This window comes from Aotus nancymaae, unplaced genomic scaffold, assembly GCF_030222135.1.
Source record: "Aotus nancymaae isolate 86718 unplaced genomic scaffold, 86718_ANA_hifiasm-v0.15.2.pri h1tg000010l, whole genome shotgun sequence".
Lineage (NCBI taxonomy): Eukaryota > Metazoa > Chordata > Mammalia > Primates > Aotidae > Aotus > Aotus nancymaae.
The window spans coordinates 55,529,368-55,551,867 of record NW_026988421.1 but is presented as its reverse complement, the minus strand read 5'-3'; the positions used below and the strand labels follow the sequence as shown (position 1 = coordinate 55,551,867).

General features: G+C 39.7%; 2 protein-coding genes across 3 annotated transcripts in view; one reads left to right on the top strand and one right to left on the bottom strand.

The window, feature by feature from the left end:
• Positions 1–20,329, bottom strand: part of REEP3 (receptor accessory protein 3) — a 103,583-nt gene extending 83,254 nt beyond the window's left edge. Inside the window, exon 1 of the mRNA XM_012445726.3 lies at positions 20,267–20,329. Within this exon, the coding sequence (XP_012301149.1) occupies positions 20,267–20,304 (38 nt within the window). The 5' untranslated portion in view covers positions 20,305–20,329. The remainder of the gene's footprint in view (positions 1–20,266) is intronic.
• The window catches only part of JMJD1C (jumonji domain containing 1C), a 349,752-nt gene continuing 347,338 nt past the window's right edge, over positions 20,087–22,500 (top strand). Inside the window, exon 1 of one of the 2 annotated variants that reach the window (XM_021675775.2) lies at positions 20,087–20,105. The gene's annotated coding sequence lies outside the window, so the exon portion shown is untranslated. The remainder of the gene's footprint in view (positions 20,106–22,500) is intronic. The other variant, XM_021675777.2, reaches the window with a different exon arrangement.

Here is a 22,500-nt window from a genome sequence, read left to right as displayed (position 1 = left end):
ATGGAAACTTTATTCTTTTGTACCGTCTCACTTTCATCTAATTGTTTAAGAAGAATGAATTGTACCTGGTAAGCAAATTCTAGGGTTCCATGGAAAATCTAGAATTATGTGAACTATCTGAAAAGAGTTAATCACACTCTCTATCTTAAAATAACTTTTAAAGGTTAAGGTATATGGTTATATACATGCTAATATTTCAGCTTGTTTTATACACACAAGCTATAAAATAAAGGTATTGATAATTCTGAGGGAAGATGAATTAAAACTAGTGTTCGATTTATTTTATTCAAAAGCAACATGTTTAATGGATTAAAATAAATGCTTTTAGTGGAGATGATTTATATTATAGAAACACTGCCAGGGCTGGGCACGGTGGCTCATGCCTGTAATCCCGGCACTGGGAGGCTGGGCGGGCGGTGAGGTCAAGTGGCCAACATGGCGAAATCTCGTCTCTACTAAAAAATACAAAAGCTAGTAGGGTGTGGTGGCGGGCCACTGAAATCCCAGCTACTCGGGAGGCTGCGGCAGGAGAATCACTGGACCCTGGGAGGTGGAGGTTGTAGTGAGCCGAGATTGCACCACCGCATGCACTCCAGCCTGGGTGGCAAAGGGAGACTGATTCTATTTTAAAAAAGAAAAGAAACATCGCCAGAAAGAATAAAGAAATCTAAAACTCTCCCCTAGATCCACTACTCAAAAATAATCAGTGATAACATTTGATTATCCAATTTCATATTATTAGTAGAGAAAGACTGACAGACTACGTAGAAATGGGATCTTAAAAATATATGTCACTGAAAATAACAATCCTTAACTGGGGATGGTAGTGTGCGCCTGTTGTCTCAGTACTTTGGGAGGCTGAGGTGGGAGGATGGCTTGAGACCAGGAGTTTGCTATCAGCCTGGGAGACAGAGTGAGACCTTGTCTCTTTTAAAACAAAACAAAACAAAACAAAAAAATCTTTAAATTACATTTGTTTAAATTTAACAGATGATAAGTAAAACTGAAGGAATAAATAAATTGTACTTAATCAGTAGAAATGTCAGGGTCTAACATAATCCTTTAAAAAAAGGATTATGAAACGCTGGTGTTCCAACTCTCCAGCATCTGTCTTTCTGCTACGGAAGATAAAATTTGCCCTCAAGCTTCCTTCTTCCTCTCTTCTCCCTTCCCCCTCCTCTACAGATTTTTATTACATATTATTTTTTAACCAAGATGTAGAACACATTCTAGTTTACAGTCTTAATACTGTGGTTATATTAACAGGCATGAAATGCTTTTAATTAAAAACAAACATAAACTCCACACTGACAAATTTTACAAATGATCTTTTCAAGGCAGCTTAAATGTGTACTGCTACAAATGTGCTGTACAGCCATCTCACAAATATGTCATTTTGCTGTTTGCTAGACTTTGTTCTCATGCTAACTGGAGATATAAAATGCATTTCCAAGTTGAATTTCATGAGGTACTGTAGAGAATGTTGTAATAAAATCCAGACAGTCCATCTATTACATTTTTTTCTCCTAACACTTCTGTAATTCAATCTTAAAAGACCAATTAAGTTTGTCTGGAGAGATTACTTCCTTATAGGCCACTAATGTTGCTTACTGTTAAGCTTCAGATAATTTTTAGGTACTCAAATTTTCTTGTTTTAATATCATCAAGCCACTGAAAACCAAACTGAGAATATTTTACAATTTGTGTTGCCTTATTTTAAAATGCTAACAATATTTGGCAGCTCAGATATAGTTTCCTGATACTACACTATTATTTCTCAAAAAAATCATCACCAGGTTTTCTCTCATATCCTCCAGTGTAATGGTTTTCAAACCCAATCACCTGGGGAAGTTTTTTGAAAAAAAGCATGTCCAGGCATCATCCCAGATCAATTAAATCAGAATCTTTGGCAATGAAGTCTGAAAAAGGGTTTTTTAAAGCTTTTAAATATGGAATATTACTCTGTAAGCTCTAACTCTAAATGAAGAACCCAAAGCATCTCTATGAAAATGGATACTCTTAATTTATTGTGTGTTCTGTAACAGTGAATATAATTTTGACTTTTTTTTTTTTTTTTTTTTTTTTTTTTTTGAGACGGAGTCTCGCTCTTGTTACCCAGGCTGGAGTGCAATGGCGCGATCTCGGCTCACCGCAACCTCCGCCTCCTGGGTTCAGGCAATTCTCCTGCCTCAGCCTCCTGAGTAGCTGGGATTACAGGCACGCGCCACCGTGCCCAGCTAATTTTTTTGTATTAGTAGAGACGGGGTTTCACAATGTTGACCAGGATGGTCTCGATCTCTTGACCTCGTGATCCACCCGCCTCGGCCTCCCAAAGTGCTGGGATTACAGGCTTGAGCCACCGCGCCCGGCCTAATTTTGACATTTTTTAAAAGAGATGGGGTCTCACTATGTTGCTTAGGCTGATCTCAAACTGCTAGGCTCAAGAAATCTTTCTGCCTCGGCATCCTGAGTAGCTGGGACCATAGGCACACACCACTGTACCTGGATTCTTAAGATTTTCTAAGAGCTTCAAGTTACATAAAAAAAAAATTATGGTCTATCAACCATATTTCTCAAATTCAATGACAGCATCAATTTTCAACATTGGTAAAGCTATAAAACTGCTTTTCTGGTTCAAAGCTGTAATTTTAAACTACCCTATCTTACAAAATTCAAAGTGACAATATGGTTAGAAAATTTTGTCTATTTATTAGAAAGTTTTAGGATTGGTTTGAGAGATTAAACATTAGCAAAACACAAGACTCTAATGAACCTATAGTAAAACAAGAATCTGGTTATGAGTTAAAGATGTACATGGTCACTGGTTTCAGGGTCCATTTGTACACTAGCATTCTTCATGCAAAAAAAAAAAAGTGTTATTTAACCTAAAGTTGGCAATCTGTTGGTATTTCTGGGCAACTGTAGGATGCAGTATAGGTATAGTTAACTTTTAAAGTGAAGTCTAGTAAATTTAGATACTTTGCATTCTTGATCTAGAAATCTTTATGAACAGACCTGCAAATCTACTAGCTAATGTCTCACGATATGTCCCTGAGGGGCAGTGAGGCTGTGAAAGTCCTCTACTCATCAAGTGAGCACAGCACATGGAATGACAAGGAAGCAAGGGGATAGGCCTCACAGGCTAACTAAATCCTGGCCATCAGTGGGTGACAGATGTCTTAGCCAGATCACTCCCCCAGCAATGCTGACCACATGGAAAACAGGGAAAACTCACCATTTAATAATGTTCATTTTCTTCATCTTTTTTTTTGAGATGGAGTCTCGCTCTGTTGCCTAGGCTAGAGTGCAGTGGCTCAATCTTGGCTCACTGCAACCTCTGCCTCCTGGGTTGAAGCAATTCTTCTGCCTCAGCCTCCCACGTAGCTGGGATTACAGGCATGTACCACCATGCCCAACTAATTTTTATATTTTTAGTAGACACAGGGTTTCGCCATGTTGGCCAGGCTGATCTCGAACTCCTGACCTCAGGTGATCTGTCCACGTTGGTCTCCCAAAGTGCTAGGATTACAGGTGTGAGCCACCGTGTCCGGCCCATTTTCCCCATTTTATATAAATGACACTCTGTGTGCATAAGGAATCAGAGCTACACATCAAATATAAAATGTTAATATTAGATGCTATCTCCCACTGATAGGTTTAAACCCATCCTAGATTCTAGGGCTAATGTTACTTTCTTTCTAACTGTGGGGAATTATTCTGAAATAAAACTCAAAAAGTTAAATTACTCTTATGTAGGAATTAGGGAGTTTCAAGCAACACGACATTTTTGATCAGCTAAACTAACAAAATAGGCAAGAAATATCATTAAAAATATGAAGCAGAAGCTGTTGAGTGAAGAATATTATTCTGCATTTCAATATCAACACTATCTCTTCGGCCTGTCTTAAACTGGAAGGAGCTATAGTGCAGGCACATTAATTTACACATTTTTGAGACATTGAGTTTCTTTTTATAGCAATATCCCATATATCAAATGAATAGACAAGAAAACAACTGCTATCTGAATAGACAAGAAATCAGTGGGTGGAGTGGGGAAAGAAAACTTTTAAGTGGCTATCGATGCAATTACTTCCAGAACCTCAAAAATCTCTTGGGTAAATAAGAAATTGGACATTCTTCTTTGGATTCATACCAGCTTTGAGAAAAAGAAAGGACAAGAGACAGCCTGCCTGGCGATTTCATAGAGGTTCTGGCCTTCTGTTCACATACTCATCATGACAGGTGCAGCCCCTTCCCTGTCTCCATCTGTGGCCTGGCTCAGCACTGAAACTGGCCTCTACACCAGCAAGAAGCATATGGGCTGGGACAGGATCAGTCTCTCCTTTCCGTTGCTATCTGCTCCCTGCTTGTCTAAGCTCGCCCCTTTAGTCACTGTAGATATCTTGGTCCTGACTCACTGCAAGTGTTAAACATGTTTTTAATGTAATCATTGATTAAAGGAAAAGAATTTATGACACATACTTCTAAGTTATGAAGCACAGTAAAATGAGCCCAGTGAATCTGTCATCCAACTTAAGAAGTAGAATATCAAATATCATTGTTACAGATCCCTTTCCTCTCCCAGACTCTTAGAGTTAACCCCATCCTAAAATTTATCATTCTTTCATTCCTGAAAAATAGACTTGTTAAATACATATATGTGTGTATATATACATCACTAAACTATACATTGTTCAGTTATGCCTATGATAGGGTCTTTAAAATGGTATCATACCATAGGTAATCATATCTGGCTTGTTTTTTTAAAAAAACACACACTATAACTTTCCTAACAGTCGTCCAAGTCGAGGCTTCTAAGTGGTAGTTTCTGTTGTATAATATTCCATTATGTACCTAAATCAATGTTTACTTACCAATTCTTTCGTCCATGTAAACTATTATTTTTCATAGACTTTTGCTTTAAGAACTTTCCTATAAATATCCTTGCAAATGTCTCTTGATTGGTATGCCAAATTTCTTTGATGGTACATAGCTAGTTGTGGAATTGCTGGGTTATAGGGTATGTGAATGATTAACACTATAAGTTAGGGCCAAATTGTTTTCCAAAGCAGTTCCAGCATCTTAGTCTCCTACTGGCATCATGAAAAGGATCCTGTTGCTCTACACATCTTTGCCAACACTTGGTATTTTCAGACTTCTTAATTTTTGCAACCTAGTAAGTGTGAAATGGAATTTCAATGTGGTCGTAATTTACATTTTCTTGAAAACTAACGAGTTTTGTATGTCTTTTTATATGTCTAGTTGCCATTGGTTTCCTCTTCTATGATATGCCAGTTCATTTGTCCACTTTTCTTTTTAGGTTATCTTTTTTCTTACTGATTTTAAGGAATTCTTTTTATCTTCTGATTATTATACTTTGTTAGTTATCTAAGCAATGAAACTGTTGACATTTTTTACTCTCATTGGGCAACAATTCTAGTGCTGGCTTCTCCCATTGCACCCTCCTCTCTTGCCTCAAGTTAGACAGGAATTGAGAAAACAGCAATATGAGTTTCTAATTAGCTTTTAAAATTCTATATCCTGAGGATATTTTAAATAATTTAGTTACTTTTCACAAAGACAGAGATAAAATTATTGTCATGAATGGTGAATGTAATGGAAATGGACATTCAACCACCATTGTGGATAATGCAAACTGTATCTTGATAGGGTGATTATAGATGAGTACAGACATTTGACGAAACACACATAAATTCTTGTATATAAATTCTATCCCAACAAGGAGGATTTAAAATAAGGTGTATAAATTACAGCACAATAGGGTCTATGTCTGGAGCTAGAGTGCCACGTAGCTTCGCTACTTGGTAGCTGTGTGACCACTTTGGGCACGTTATTTCATATTTCTAAGCCTGAGGTTTCTCATTGGTGAAATGAACATAACAGCAGTACCTGTATCATGAAGATGGTTGTGAGACAGAAACGAATTAGTCTGAAACTGCTTAGAAGAATGCCTGATGCGGAATGAGCATCAGATACATGGTAGGCTATAAAAAATGTAGAAAATGTATCTGTTGCTTCCTCTATGGTTTGTTGTAGGGTCTGAAAAATTCTTCTGTACCAAATTGTGGTATTCTCTTCCCTTTTCTTTCAAAAGGTTAAGTGCTGTAGTTTTTACATTTGGGTAGATAACACACTTATGATTTATTTTTGAGTCTGCTGTGTAGTAAAGATCTTTCTTTCTAATTTTTTTTATCTGAGAGATAACCAATTATGACAACATTATTTATTAAGTTTGCTATACTTTCCTACTGAATTTGAATTCTACCACTGTCATACCAGATTCCTTGCAAGCTTGGGTTAATTTCTGGATTTGTTATATGTTCTATTAAGTCTACTGTCAATCACAGCAACAGCACTACACTGTTGGAATTCCTACATTATAATAAATCATGATATGTAATAATGGAAGTCTTTATTCCTTGTTCTTCACAGATATCTTATAGATTCCTGGGCTTTTGCTCTTTCATATGAACTTTATAGGTAATTAGCCTATCAGGCTAATTTCAATTCCGTGAAAACAACAATAAAAATCCTGTTGGAATTCCATCAAATTTATAATTTTTTTAGGAGAAGAACTGATAATCATCAATTAATACTGACCCGCTAACATAAACTACACATTTATTCAGATATTCTTTTATATTTCAATCATATTTTGTAAATTTATAGTTCTTTTCCCTCCAATATTTTAGTTTTTTAAAAGGAAAATATAATCTGTTGACATTTATTGTAATTAATGATATATTAAAACCCATTTCTACCATCTTTTTTTCCCCCTTATGTCTCTCTCACCCTGTTGACCCCTTTATTTTGGCCTTCTGTTATCTCTTTAGCCTCTTTTCTTCTCTTCTGTTAGTTTGGAAACAATAAATTATATTTCTAATCTTTAAAAATTACTATTTTTCTTCACATGACAGAGACCATATCATTCTCTTTTTACCTTTATTGAGAATAAAGGGAAAAAGAAGAACCCAGAGATAAAGGTGAGGAAAGGATAAAAGAGAGGCCAAGTGACAGTAATGGCATACTTTGAAGTAGGAGATCATAATTGAAGTCCTCAAAGGAAAAAAACTGACTGCTTTCCTTTCTCATACAGTTCCTGCCCTTATCACACATTTAAAAAGTGTGTCTAGGCAGTGTCACTTGCAGGGTTATATAGGTCATATCATTTTCAGTATTTCCTTTATATTTTTCAGTCATTCAGGAACTCAAGGTCTGTATTGTAACCATTACTCTTAAAATGGCTTACTAGTTTATATTTTTCTGATCCTAGTTTTAGGTGAGCTATTTTAGTTAAAGCATTGTAAGAATTTGTCACCAGCAAAAATCTGAGGCAATTGAGTATAGATTTACAGAGAGATACCTTTTGTATCTTAAACTTATAGGAAGCCAGTTGAAACAAAGCAGTATTTGCATCACATTTACCACATAAAATATTCAAGATTGGTTGTGGTGGCTCACACCTGTAATTCCAGCACTTTGGGAGACCAAGAAAGGAGGATCACTTGAGGCCAGGAGTTCAAGAACAGACTGGGCAACATTGCAAGACCCTGTCTCTGCAAAAAACTAAAAATTAGCTGGGCATGATGGTGTGTGCCTATAGTTCTAGCTACTTAGGAGGTGGAAGCAGGAGGATCACTGGAGCCTAGGTGTTTGAAGTTACAGTGAACTATGATTGTGCCACTGCACTCCAGCCTGAGCAACAGAGGGAGACTCTGTCTCTAAAAAATAAATAATTAAATAAATAATAATACTGCTGGGCACGGTGGCTCACGCCTGTAATCCCAGCACTTTGTGAGGCCAAGGCGGATGGGTCACAAGGTCAGGAGTTTGAGACCAGTCTGGCCAATATGGTGAAACTTCGTCTCTACAAAAAATACAAAAAAAATTAGCTGGGTATGGTGGCACATGCCTGTAATCCCAGCTACTCAGGAGGCTGAGGCAAGAGAATTGCTTGAGGAGGCAGAGGTTGCAGTGAGCCAAGATCACGCCATTGCACTCCAGCCTGGGCAATAAAAGTGAAACTCCATCTCAAAAAATGTGTGTGTGTGTGTGTGTGTGTGTGTGTGTGTGTGTATGGTATAAAAGCGGCTTCCTTATAAGATCTACCTTTAGCCTTGGATTCACAATAACAGAAAAATCTGTCCTCTTTTGCCATGTGATGACTCTAAAATTATATTAAGACAGTTAGTTTGTTAGACTCTTTTTCTCCTCTTCTTTTTTATGAGACAGGGTCTCGCTCTGTTGCTCAGGCTGGAGTACAGTGGCACAATCCCAGCTCACTGCAGCCTTCCTCAAGCGATCCTCCCACCTCAGCCTTCTGAGTAGCTGGGACTACAGGCACACACTATCATGTCGGGCTAATTTTTGCATTTTTTTGTAGTGACAGGGTTACACTATGTTGCCCAGGCTGGTCTGAAACCCCTGATTTTTTTTTTCTTTTCAAATCCAATCCCTGAAACTGTTCCTTGGCATGTTAATTTTCTAAGGATATGCAAAAGAGATTGTTACAGATTGAATTGTGCTCCTCTCATCATATATGCTGGGGACCTTACCCATTACAAGGTCAGAATGTGACCTGGTATTTGGAGATAGGGTCTTTACAGGGATAGCAATCAAGTTAAAATGAGCTAATTAGGGTGTCCAATATGACTAATCAAATATGACTTGTGCTCTCATAACAAGAGAAAATTTGGACACAGACACATGCACAAAGGGAGGACGCCACATGAAGATGAAGGGAGAGATCAGGGTGATGCATCTACAAGCTAAAGATGGGCAGCAAACCACCTGAGGCTCAGGCAGACACACAGAGCAGATCCTCCCCCATAGACCTCAGAAAGAACCAATCCTGTCCACGCCTTGATCTCGGATTTTAGGCTCCAGAACTAGACAATAAACGTCAACTGTTTAAGCAACCCAGTTTGTGGGTACTTTGCTGTATCAGTCCCACCGACTCATACATTTCCTAGAAATGTGACATTATAAAAGATTAATGAAATTTCCACAGCAGAATGCTTTATTTATAGGTAAGAATAATTCTTTCCTAAAATGAATATATCACTACTTGAAAGTGTTAATGCTCTCAGAATTAATATACCTGAATATTTCCTAAGATCATGTTTAGAATTATTGGTTAGCACAAACCTATTTTGTTTAGATTTGTCCTACAACTTTTACTTTCATGATTTCCTTGGTAGTTTTGATTCTGCAGAGTCAATGACACTGTTAATTGTTAAGAAAAGCAACAGAGTGATAACCTTCAGCTCTGTATTCTAATCCTAATGTCTTAATAAATTTTAAGACCAGGAAAACTATAACTTGTATGTCATACTTTGTTTATAGGTTTTAAAGAATATGAAATATAACAGCTGATATGCAGAATATGTGAGTATCAAAAATATTTTCAAAGTGTAGTCTATCAGTAATTTTCATCAATTTTTAGAAATTCTCTATAAACACGAAAACAGAAATTTTGAAATAGTAAAAAAGATTCTGACAGATCGATCAGCAACAGTAATTTATTTTCTACAAGTAGCAACAGTATTTTTATATAGAAAATTCTTAAGCCAGAGCTATCCTAAGGTACTTGTGAATTTCCAAATATCATTATAGAATTTCTCTCATAAAATACACAGAAGCAGCAAATAGAAAATAATACAGCCATTTTCAGGTGGGAATGCTGAATGAACTTTATCTCTTAAGGGATCACTTCAATAGAACTCTCTGTGATGATGAAAAAGTTCTATTTTTATGCTGCCCAGTAAGGTGATATAGGATAAGATAAGCATTCATGTAGCTACTGAGCACTTGAAATGTAGCTAGTGTATTGATAAATTTAATTTTAAATTAAATTAAATTATAATTAATTTACATTTAAATAGCCACACATAACCATATGCGACAGCACAGTTTTTAGCCTCATGCCCTCTCCATATATATTTTTCTTCTCTTTTTACTTAATACAGTGGTTCCCAACCAGTGGCAGTTTTGCCCACTAACTGACATATGTCAATTCCATAACTGGAGCCCTTTTTGGCTGTCATAACTGGTGGATGCTGCTAAACATCCCACAACGCACAAGACAGTCTCCCACGACAGAGAATTATCCACTCAAAAATATAAATAATTCGGAGGTTAAGAAACAGTGATAGGCCGGGCGAGGTGGCTCACACTTGTAATCCCAGCACTTTGGGAAGCTGAGGGGTGCGGATCACAAGGTCAAGAGATCGAGCTCATCCTGGCCAACGTGGTGAAACCCCATCTCTAATAAAAATACAAAAAATAGCTGGGCATGGTGGCATGTGCCTGTAGTCCCAGCTACTCAGGAGGCTGAGGCAGGAGACTCGCTTGAACCTGGGATGGGGAGGATGCAGTGAGCCGAGATTGTGCCACTGCACTCCAGCCTGGTAGCTGAGCAAGACCCTGTCTCAAAAGAAAAGAAAAAAAGAAACTGTGATATATCAAAAGGATCTTCAAATAAAATGAAAAGTACTTTGAAAATAATTATGAATGGCTATATAATATTCTAACATTAGCTGGTCTGCTCATTACATAAAATAATCTCTAACCACTGTTGGATAATTCCATCCCGATTGCTACTGCTTTCCCTGTCTACAGTATCTTAGTGAGTATGCCATCTTGCCTGATTTTCAGTCATAGTGGCTTCTGTGAATATAACAACGTGACTGAAGCTGGTACATTTACTTCAGTAATAGGGATAAGTATGCATAAACCCTTAACATTCAGTTAGTTTTGTAAACAGAAAAATTTTATAACAAAAATTTTTATCTTTAACCTCTCATTTACCTCAAAAAGTTGTATGAAAGGATTAGTTTAGTACAAATGTGTAATCAATGACATAAAAATAAGCTCAAGTTCTGTTATCAGAGAATCAACAGTAATTGTTTTACACGAGATAATCAAAACAATTATATACTTCTTTTAAGATATTTAAAATACCCATTTATGCCATTGTTATTGTAATATACCATTTATTTGAACAGTTTCGTCTATACCGAAAGTATAGAATATAAAAATCTCCACCCTAAAGGAGTTTTAAATCTAGTGGAAAAAGAAATAGCTAACAGAGCAGCAGTAACAAAAAATAGACAAAAGCAAATTGTTTCTGAAATGCAGGCTAATAAAGGAATCTTGTTGGAAGTTCTAGCCCATGCAGTGAAAACAAGACCCAATAGTTCAGAATGTGTTTTCTTTCTTTCTTTTTTTTTTTTGAGACGGAGTTTCGCTCTTGTTACCCAGGCTGGAGTGCAATGGCGTGATCTCAGCTCACCGCAACCTCCGCCTCCTGGGTTCAGGCAATTCTTCTGCCTCAGCCTCCTGAGTAGCTGGGATTACAGGCACGCGCCACCATGCCCAGCTAGTTTTTTGTATTTTTAGTAGAGACGGGGTTTCACCATGTTGACCAGGATGGTCTCGATCTCTTGACCTCGTGATCCACCCGCCTCGGCCTCCGAAAGTGCTGGGATAACAGGCGTGAGCCACCGCGCCTGGCCCCGTGTTTTCTTTCTTAATGAAAAAAAACAGAAAAGATGACCTCTTACAGGGCATTTCCTACATATATTTTTAAGATGTCAATTTTTCAATTTTCTTGAAAACATCATTGTTCCCATTTATCTTATTTCTCATTGTCTAACAGCAATGTATCTTATTCTTAGATACAACTCATGAACATGTAAGCTATTCACATATGGATCTCATAAAAAATGGTAAATAAAGACAAAATCTACCTTAACCTAATCAAAATAAAATATTTTAGCTATTATTGAGATTTTATAACCAATTAAAAAATTTAAAGCACATATAAGGAAAAATATCACTAGGTAATTGTGATTGCCATCAAACTTCCATAAAGATTTAAAAATTAGGATGTTTTTCATTAATCCTATCATAAACTTAACGAACATATACCCTAACAAATGGTACATTCTCTTGCTATATGGTAGCAAAGATGAATATAAGAATGACAGTCATGGCCAGGCACCGTGGTTCACACCTGTAATCCCAGCGCTTTGGGAGGCCATGGCGGTAGGAACGCTTGAGGCCAGGAGTTGGAGACTAGCCTGGGCAATATGGCGAGACCCCCGTCTCTACAAAAGTAAAATAAGAAAATTAGCTGGGTGTGGTAGTCCTGGCTACCTGGGAAGCTGAGGTGGGAGGAATGCTTGAGCCCAGCAGTTTGAGGCTTCAGTGAACTAGGTCCATGTCACTGCACTGCACTCCAGCCTGGGTGACAAAGTGAAACCGTGTCTTTAAAATAAACAAATAAAATAAATTAAAAAAATAAAAGTATGACATTCACTTCCAGTCATGTTATTCCATTTTCTTTCCTATATTTGTTAAGGTATCCAATGCTACTTCCCTATGTATCTCCAAAACCATTTTAACTAGGTTACCAAGGTTTAAAGGGATTATTTTTAGTAACAGTGCAAATGCAGAGCCTTTTCTCTTTTCCTGATCTGCAATAACTATGTCAGGAAAGAGACTCATTAGAGAAAAAACCTTTTATTCAATGCTCAGATTCTTTCAGTCTCTCTTTCCAAATAATGCATTCACTGCAGCTTTCATGAGAAAAATTAATTGTGAAATAAGCTATGGAGGAGGGCAAAAAGACAGTTCCCAAATTCATGGAGCATAATATTTACTATCAACAGTTCTGTAATTTATAGTTCACATTCATTATTTTCATTCTCTTACTGCAGAAAATAAATATTTATTGAGCTTCTTTTGTGTGCAGTGAACATATTAGAGAAAAGACCTCTCTCATGGAGACTATTTTCTAGTTGGAGAAGACAAATGATAGATTAAAGAAGTAAAGTATGTATAAAAGTACCAAATACTACAGACAAGAGAACAGGGAAGGAAAGTAGGAGTGCAGAGGTCACTGAGAAAGTGAACACCTGAAGTAAGTGAGGGAAAGAGGCAGGAGGGTATCTGTGGGAAGTGCACTGAGGCAGAGGCCATCAAGTGCCCAGGCTCTCAGGTAAGATGCAAGCTGGAGCAGTCCAGAGACACTGTGGCTGGAGTTACAACGGCAGTGGGCAGGTGGAGACAAAGGTTGGAGATGGAAAAATGTCCAGATTATGTCCTGTTTGTAGACCATGATAAAGACCTGGCTTTCCGGAGTGAGGCAGGAAGTCACCTGAGGGTCATTAGCAGACAAGTCACATGACTTGGGCTGCAACAGGACTATTTTGGCTGCTGTGGAGGAGGGACAAGGGCAGACACAGGACACTATGCTACTACAATGCATTTAAGAGATGATGTTGGCTTGGACTAGAGTGGTATATGTAAAGGTGGTGAGGACAGGATCTATTTTGAGAGCAGAGTCAGTAAGATTTGTGGATTCAATGTAGGGAACAAGAGAAAGCGAGGAATCAAGGATGGTATGATCCCAAGGTCTTTGGCCTGAGCTGCTAAAAAGTAGAGCTGGCATTAACAGAGTAGGGGAAGGCTGCCAGAGGAGCCAGATGGGGAAGGAAGCTCAAGAGCCTAGTTTCTGATGTCTTAAGTTCAGCCTGACTTTCAGATGTTTCCAAGTGGAACAAAGAAGGCAGCTGAAAATATGATCACGGAGTTCAGTAGAGAGATCTGGGTTGGAAATATAAATTAATGGGAATCCTTAAAGGAGTACAAATAGAAAAGACAAAATGGTCTAAGGACTGATCCCCTTGACATGCCAACTTTAACAACTTTAAGAAGTCAGGGAACGTGGAGAAATGTGCCAGGGAGGCTGAGAAGGGAGTGGCCAGTGAGTTACAAAGAAAACAGAAAAAAAAAACCCAAGGTTTCTTGGAAATCAAGTGAAGAAAATACTTCAAGGAGAAAGTGAGCAATTGTATCAAAAGCTGCTGATAAGTCAGAAGAGAATCAAACAATTTGGCCAAGTGGCAGTCACTGTTGATCTGAGAAGGGCAATTTCAATGGAGTGAAAGAAGGGAAAAGCCTAAATTGTTTGGGTTCCAGAGTACCCTGAAGGAAAGAAAGTGAAGATGATGTATAGACTATCCTTTTCTAAAAAATTATTTTTCTTTTTTTTTTTTTGAGACAGGGTCTCACTCTGTTGCCCAGGCTGGAGTGCAGTTGCATATGGCTCACTAGAGCCTCAACATCCCAGGCTCAAGTGATTCTCCCACCTCAGCATCCATAGTAGGTGAGATTACAGGCATGTACCACCATGTCCAGCTAATTTATTTTTGTTGTTGTATTTTTTGTGGAGATGGGGTTTCACCAGGTTGTCTGGATTGGTCTTGAACTCCTGGGCTCAGGCGATCTGCACACTTCAGCTTCCCAAAGTGCTGGGATTACAGTGTGAGCCACTGTGCCCAGCCTAGACTATTCTTTTGAGGAACTTTTGCTTTAAAGAGTCAGAGAGAAATGGGGTGATAAGATGAAAAGTACGGTAGGTTAAAAGATTTTTTTTTTTAAGATGGGAGAAATAATAGCATGTTGGTATGCTGTTCAGAAAGATCTAGCAGGGAAGGAAAAAGAGGTGAAGCTGAAAAGAAGGGGGGAACTGCTGAAGTATGGTTTTTAAGGTGTGTAATTTAGCCTCTGAAGATATCCATTATAGCATTCAATATAAATGAAGAGAATCAGAGAAAAAGAGTTGCGGTTTTTATAAGTACTGCCAGACAATTAAATTATGGCAAAACAAAAATGTATTATCATTGTAAAAAGGGAAATACAGATATGTGGAATTAAAAAGGAAGTCTCCAAATCATCCAATTCTACATAAAAAAGTAGCACTTATCAAATATCTGTAGTATCTAATTTTACATTTAGAAATGATCAAGAAATCGTAAAGTAAAATAGAAACAAGGTAAACTATATTAAAACTATAAACTCTTGGCCGGGCGCATTGGCTCATGCCTGTAATCCCAGCACTTTGAGAGGCCAAGGTGGGTGGATCAAGAGGTCAAGAGATCGAGACCATCCTGACCAACATGGTGAAACCCCATCTCTACTAAAATACAAAAATAAGCTGGGCGTGGTGGCACGCACCTGTAGTCCCAGCTACTCAGGAGGCTGAGGCAGGAGAATTGATTGAACCTGGGAGGCAGAGGTTGCAGTGAGCCAAGATGGCGCCACTGCACTCCAGCCTGGCGCCTGGCAACAGAGCAAGACTCTGTCACACACACACACAAAAAAACTCAAAAAACTATAAACTATCTATGCAACCAAGAATAAAATATCTAAAACAAAAGTGAAATTAGATTGAAAAACACATTTGCATCAAATATCACATAAGGTTAATTCCTTTATCATGTAAAAAGCTCAGACAAAACAAGTAAATTATCAAGCAACCAAGAGATAAATGAGCAAAGTATATACATACTGTATGCACAATAGGATATATAATTAATAAAAATTGGGACAAGCATTCAACCTTGCTGATAAATAAAATACAAAGGAAAACAATGAGATCTGTTATATTTATTGGTAAAATATTAAAAAATTAAAACTTCTAATTCTGGCTACATTGTGATAAAGACAGTATTCCTACATTGCTGCTAGCAATATAAAATATTGATATCCTTTGGGGAGCAATTTGGCAATTCATATCAGTGATCATAAAAGTATTCAGTGTTTGACTCAGAAATATTCCTCTTGTATATTTATCCCAAAGAAATATGTACTTCAAAATAAGTATATATAATGTCCATTATAGCATTATAATTGCATTGCAGCATTACTTATAATAATGAAATATTAGAAATTATGTAAATGCAAAATTAAATACAAATAGATGAATGGCTAAGAAAATAATATTGGCCTGATCAAACAGAAGATATTAAATAAGATTTCAGAGCAACATGGAAGATTCTTACAATATAATAATAAAGAAAAACATTTTTACTACACTCTAATTAAAATTATATTACACACAAAATAATTCAAATTAAAAAATGTATATTGAAGATAGTGTAAACATTCAGCATGCTGGGACTTTAGGAGAGTATGTTTTTCCTTGTTCTGATAACTACTATTGGCATTTACTGAATACTTACTATGTGCCAGATACTGGACTATGGACATTACATATATGAATGCATTTAATCCCATGGGGTAGGTTATAATGCATAAATGGCAGAGTTAATAGTTGAATTTGGCAATCTAGCTTTAATCTTGATCTTAATCACAATGCCACATCATAAAAACAAATTAAGAAAAGTTAGAGAAAAAAATGGGATTTCCCTCAACTTGTGAGAGTCATGTTTCAAAAGATGAGGTGTGGATATCACATATGAATGGAACATCATTTGGTAATCTCAGATTACTAAATCCTTAAAAATTGGTAACTAATCTGTCAATCTTGCCTGTGAAGTTAAAGTAAGTTGAGTTTGAACAGACTGTAAGTAATGGAAAAATAATTTCGTATCATCACAGAATGCAAAGGCTGGACAAAAGAGTTTGGGGGTTATCAGGTCTCTTTGCCTCTTCTGAGAAATAGAATCGAGGTCTACAATCAGCAAGAGACTGCCTCAGGGTCATTCAGCTGGTTAATGTAACCAAAGCCAGTTCTAAATTCCAAGTTTCTTGATAATAATCCAGTGATATTTCTTCCTACACCATTTTACTCACTTCCCTCATAAAAAAGCTATCTATATAACTATTACGTTTTAAGTGTACACTCAATGCCAAGGACCACACTTACATGTTTTAGTTAAACTAATTTAATCTTCACAGCAGTTTTTTTTTTTTTTTTTTTTTTTTGGAGACAGAGTCTTGCTCTATTGCCCAGGCTGGAGTGCGGTGGAACGATTTCAGCTCACTGCAACCTTTGCCTCTAGGGTTGAAGTGATTCTCGTGCCTCAGCTTCCCAGATAGCTGGGATTACAGGTGTATACCACCATGCCCGGCTAATTTTCTTCACAACAGTCTCGTGTGGTAAATATTATAATCACTTAAAGACAAGAAGACTGAAGCTTAGAAGAGTTCAGCATGCTCCCCAAGACCACACAGCTGTTAGGAATGGTGTCCAGGGCCAGGTGTGGTGGCTCACACCTGTAATTCTAGCACTCTGGGAGGCAAAGGTGGGCGGATCACATGAAGCCAGGAGTTTGAGGCCAGCCTGGCCAATATAAGGAAACCCTATCGCTACTAAAAATACAAAAAAATTAGCCAGGCGTGGTGGTGCGCACCTGTAGTGGGGCACGCCTGTAGTCCCAGCTACTTGGGAGGCTGAGGCATGAGACATGAGAATCACTTGAACCTGGGAGGTGGAGGTTGCAGTGAGCCAAGATCGTACCACTGCACTCCAGCCTGGGTGACAGGGAAAGGCTCTGTCTCAAAAAAAAAAAAAAAAAAAAAAAAAAAAGTCCAGGGCTAATTCCAAAACCAGGGCTTTTGCCCCCAGTGTTAAATGCAGGATCTGGGGACAAAGATTTCTGATTCTCTAACCAGATATTCCTTCCTTATCTAACACTGGGTATTAGACTGAGCATACAGGATGCTCTGGTTATGGAGGTTCCCTGCCCATGCTACCACAGGTTCATGTTAAGAGAAGGGTCTGATCTTGCTCAGGAAGAGGTGGTTGTCTCAGTAAAAAGAATACAAGTAAATTCTATCTCCTGATGTGAAAAAGGTTTCCAAGTTTCTGTAGATCCTGTGATTGCTCTTTCAGGTTTAGAGAAACTGAGTAAAGAGGAAAAATAGAATGATGTTTCTATTCTCTGATAAGTGTGCTTTCTAATGTGCTAATGTGTTCCTGGTTTACAAAATACGGTTCCTGACACTTGATAAATACATTTCTTTTCATGACCTCTTCTTCCCCACATTATTGTTCCTTGTCTTTAGCCCCAAAGCTTACATTCTGTAGCTCAAGCACTGCAGGCTTTAATCCCCTCTCTCCAGTTAGGGAGCCTCCTAAGGAGTCTCCTTGTCTTCCAGGTCTCCATTGCCAATCATTTCACACAAGGGCAGAGAATCTTCTAAAGCAAAGCTGTTGCTGCCTTACAACATTCACCCCTTCTTTCTTGAAAACAGGCCCCAGGCTACTTTTCCAGCTTGCTTTTTCCCCCACCCAAGTCCCTCACGCCCACTGTAACTAATCTGGGCTTTTCCTCCTCTGGGCTTTGGCTCACACTGGTCCCTATATCTGGAATCCTTTCCTTTTTTCATCTTTGGCTGCCTAGATTCTGTCCATTCTTTTTTGTTTTGCTCTGTGGCTCAGGCTGGAGTGCAGTGGCATGATCATGGCTCACTGCAGCCTTGACTTCCTGAATTTGAGTGATTCTCCCACCTCAGTCCCTGAGTAGGTGGGATTACAGGTGTAAGCTACTGTGACTTCCTAATTAAATTTTTTTTTTTTTTTTTTGGGGGGGAGACAAGGTTGCCCGGGCTGGTCTCTAACTCCTGGGCTCAAAGAATCTTCCCACCTTGGCCTCCCAAAGTGCTGGGATTACAGGTGTGAGCCACTCTACCTGGCCTGTCTATTCTTTAAAGTCCATCTCAAAGGTAATTTCCCTTGCCTCTTCTGATTCTCTAACCAGATATCCCTTCCTTATCCAACACTGGGTATTAGACTGGGTGTAACTCTTACAAGAGTTAACATTTGGACCTGTACTGCAGATATCTGTATACGTGAACTGTCAGTTTAACTACGTGTTACTGACCTTTGTGTTATAGGTAGCACCTAGAACAGATATTTGTATTCATTGTCAATTATAAAAAACAAAAGTCTGACAAGTAATGCAAACTATAAGTGCTTCATAATTTTCTATCAGTTGAAGAACTGGTCAAAGAAATTCAGACGCTTTTTTTTTTGTAAAGTACAGCTTCTTAATAGGGCACTTGATTTTCTAGGTGTGGACACAACAGTTGATAGACATCTACTAGGTCAAGAAAGGTATGCCTGAATTAGGTAAATGACAGACTCAAAGAGAGGCCAGGAAAAGGCTGAAAAACAAACTGAAGGCATCTGTGGTATCCTTTTGTTTATATCTTGATTTTTAGTTTTGTAAAGGGGAACAAAGGAAGCTTTGAGGCTTTAAAACTAGAAACTTTGTAATGTAATCAAATGAAAAATTTTGAATGCTGTCCTGTAAATCTGATTAAATAGGGCTAGTAATTCACTTCCAAATAAAATAAACCCCAAACTCAGAAAACTTACCTCCTTTAACAAAAAAATCTGGTAATGTCAATTTTTCCTAAATTCTAAAGCTAATCAGAGAAGCCTGCCCCCTCACATAAACATTTTTTCATGTACCTTTATGAAACCTTCTGAGATAACTACTACAGAGATGAATAATGAATCCACAGGCCCTAGCGTAACTACGTCATTGTTTACTTGGTGACTTTTTTTTTTTAAATCGGGGAGAGGGGTAAAATGGGGAGGATGAGAGAATATCAGTTTAAATTGTATTCAAATACGTTTACACGGTTAACACCACAACGCAAGGAATTTTTTTCTTACAGGCCTGTAGCACTTGTTGGTAGAAGAACAATGAAATGAACCGATAATTTGAACAAAGGCAACAGGCACCTGCAGCCTTTCAGTCACTTAGCAAATATTTCCGCCAAGACAGGGCCAAATTCGGGGATCTGGGCGAGCAGCCGGATGCCACCTTTCAATACTAGGCTCCTTTCTCGGTAAGCTGCAAATCTTGGGACAACTAGGACCCTTCCAGGGATCCTGGGCTGGGAGCGGTCTCGGGTTTTTAGACAAATCTCTCCTCCTACCACACGTGACCGAATGGCAATCAGCCGCCAAGAGAGACACCGCAACGCATCAGCCGCGGGATACAAAGCCTCGGCATTGCCGCCGCATCCTCTGGGGGATCGCGGAGCCTCCCGCGCTCGGCGTCTGCGGAGCCTGCGCAAGGAGCCGCTGCGAGGCGCGCCGCTCCAGGGTCCGCAGGGCGGTGCCGCGCTGCGCGGGGAGCAGGAGTAGGGAGCGCGCGTCGCCAGCCCTGAGCGCCTGCCCACCCAGCACCGCCGGAGCAGGGGCGCCGCGTCGCACGCAGCCGGGCAGCGCCACAGCCACAGCCGCAGCAGCAGCCGCAGCTGCCGCAGTCAGGCCCTCGGCCGCCGCAGGGAGCTCCACAGCGACGTGAACCAGGGTAAGGAGGCCAAGAGCTTCCCCCAGCCCCACGGCAGGCCCGACGCCGGGCCACCGCGTCCCCGCCCAGGCCCAGGCCTTCCTTTTCCTCCTGGCTCCTTCCCCTCCCCACAGCTCGCCTGGGCCTCGCGCCGGCTGCAGGGCGCCGTGAGCGGCACTTACACCACGGCTCTGGAGATAATCCAGGACACCATCTTCATGAAGGCTTGGGCCTCACTTCCGGGCGGGTGGGCGCAGAGCGCTGCCGACCAGGCCGCCAACGGCAGGCCGCGCGCTTCGCCGGCTCCTCGAGCTTTCCGGGGCCGCGCTGACGCCCTCGGGAGCCGGGCCCGGTGTGTGCGCGCGGCGGCCTGGGCTGCGCGGCGGTCGGTCCCCCGCCCGCCCCCGCCTGCTGGCCCAGCCGCCGAGCCGGCCAGCCCCGCCCCTGCGCTCCGCTGATAGGCGGTGGCGGCGGCGCGTTGGCCCGGGCCCGGGCCGGGGCCAGGCGGCCGGGCTCCGGGCCTGGATCGGCGGGACCCTAGTCCGCCCTGGGCGGCCTAACGGCCGCGGCCTTAACCCTGGCCCCTGCGCTCTAACCAACCTTACCCTCCTCCTTAGCTCTTTGGGACGCCCACCTCGCGGCGAGACGGGGGCGGGAGGCTGAGGAAGGGTACTGGAGGGTAGGGATTGGCAGTGCCTGTGTGAAAAGTGAGATATTAGTAGGAATTCGGTGTCCAATAAAACCCTCGACCAGGCCTTGGTTTTGGAGAGTCAAGTCTTTGAGGTGTGCTTGGCCGCATCCGGTACCCTCACTGTTGACGGAAGCCCAGCACCAAGGGCATCCTTACAGTACCACATTTTAAGGGGAACTTCGAGAGGTTCTTGCACAGTCCTCTGTGTGTGCCACTAGTCTCATGGTGCAATGCAGGGAGGGACAGAGGAGGAGAGCATTCGATTTCATGTTTGCGGAAGTGGGTGTAGTGATAACCACTGTTCTGGGCCTCTTACGGCACCTTTTCATCAGAGCATCTGCAAAGGCTGTTTTACAGACACAAATCTCCATTATTTCCCTGAGGCCTGCCAGATGTTTAAAGTAGAAGCTGGGCCTAGGATTCCTGACCTGTCCTGCTGTAATACTTACAGCTGTCATTTTTTGGAGGTTGGGTTACTGCTTATACCTTGCTGTTCTTGCAAATATCATTTCAAGGATAGAATTTTAAAACTTAAAAAAAAAAATCATTTCAAGGGGTAGCCTTCTAAAACTTTTTTTTTTTGTGACAGTACCAAATTGAGAAAATGATCTTAAAGTTTAGATATTTTTCTTTTTTCCAGTTAAGACGATAGTAAAAGGTAATTCTAGTATTCAGATGGTGCAAAGAATAAAAGATGAATTGTAGGCTTGGAGCCTTTAATTAAAGTCCTAGAAAATAGGCTGGCTTTTGTGACCATCTGTAATTTCGTCTTCTTGTTCCTCAGTTTCCCTGTGATAAAAAGGGGATAATAATACTGTAGCCTATCTCTTGCCTTTCAGGGGTGATGTGAGGTATTGCTAAATAATGTCTAGGAAATACTTGTACTTGCATGGAAGAATATCAAAGGACACAACAGATTATCCTAAATTATTTTCAGTTCTCAGTCAATAAATTGGGTAATATTTTGATTATTTAAGAAACAAGCTCAGAAGCTACTTTCTACTCTTGGGTTAGGTTCTTTTTGCTTATTAATTCATGTCAAGAATATTTTTATTTCAGGAATCTCAGTAATAATTTGCATTTACTCTGAATCTTTTATTTTTGGCCATTATTCAACAATATTTGAGGATCAGGTGTATCGCATAAGCAACAGTTTTTTGGCGAACTCTCTTGTTCAATAAAACTCAAATGAATTTGAATATCATTCAAATCCCTTCATGAACAGAGGTCCTAAAATAGCTTAATAGCTTTACAGCCTTTGCTTTTACTACCTTCACCCCCAACTCCTAATGTACCCTTTCCCTACCTCTCTTCTCTGAACCAACCTGTGTTTTCTTGCTCAGCGCTTTTGCCCATATTTTATTTTTCCCTTAACACTTTGCTTCCCATTTTGTACCTATCAGAACCCTCATTTTTCAGTGGCCTATGCCATGAAGATGTCCCTGGTTTTCCTTAGGGACAATTATTCATAATTTTCTCTGTGTCCCCATAATTTATTACTTGAATTTCTATTTCTTATCTGTGTCATTCTGCCTTTACCATGTCTAATGTACTGAATGGTAAAATGTTTGAGAACAGGTGTGGTGTATTAGATTTCTTTGTGTTTTCCAACTATCTAGCCTAAGAGTAAATGCCCAATAAAAATTTGAATAATGTTTGTGAAATACATTCACTTTCTTTAAGCATCAGACTTAAAAAAATTTCAGCTACGTACATTTGAAGTCT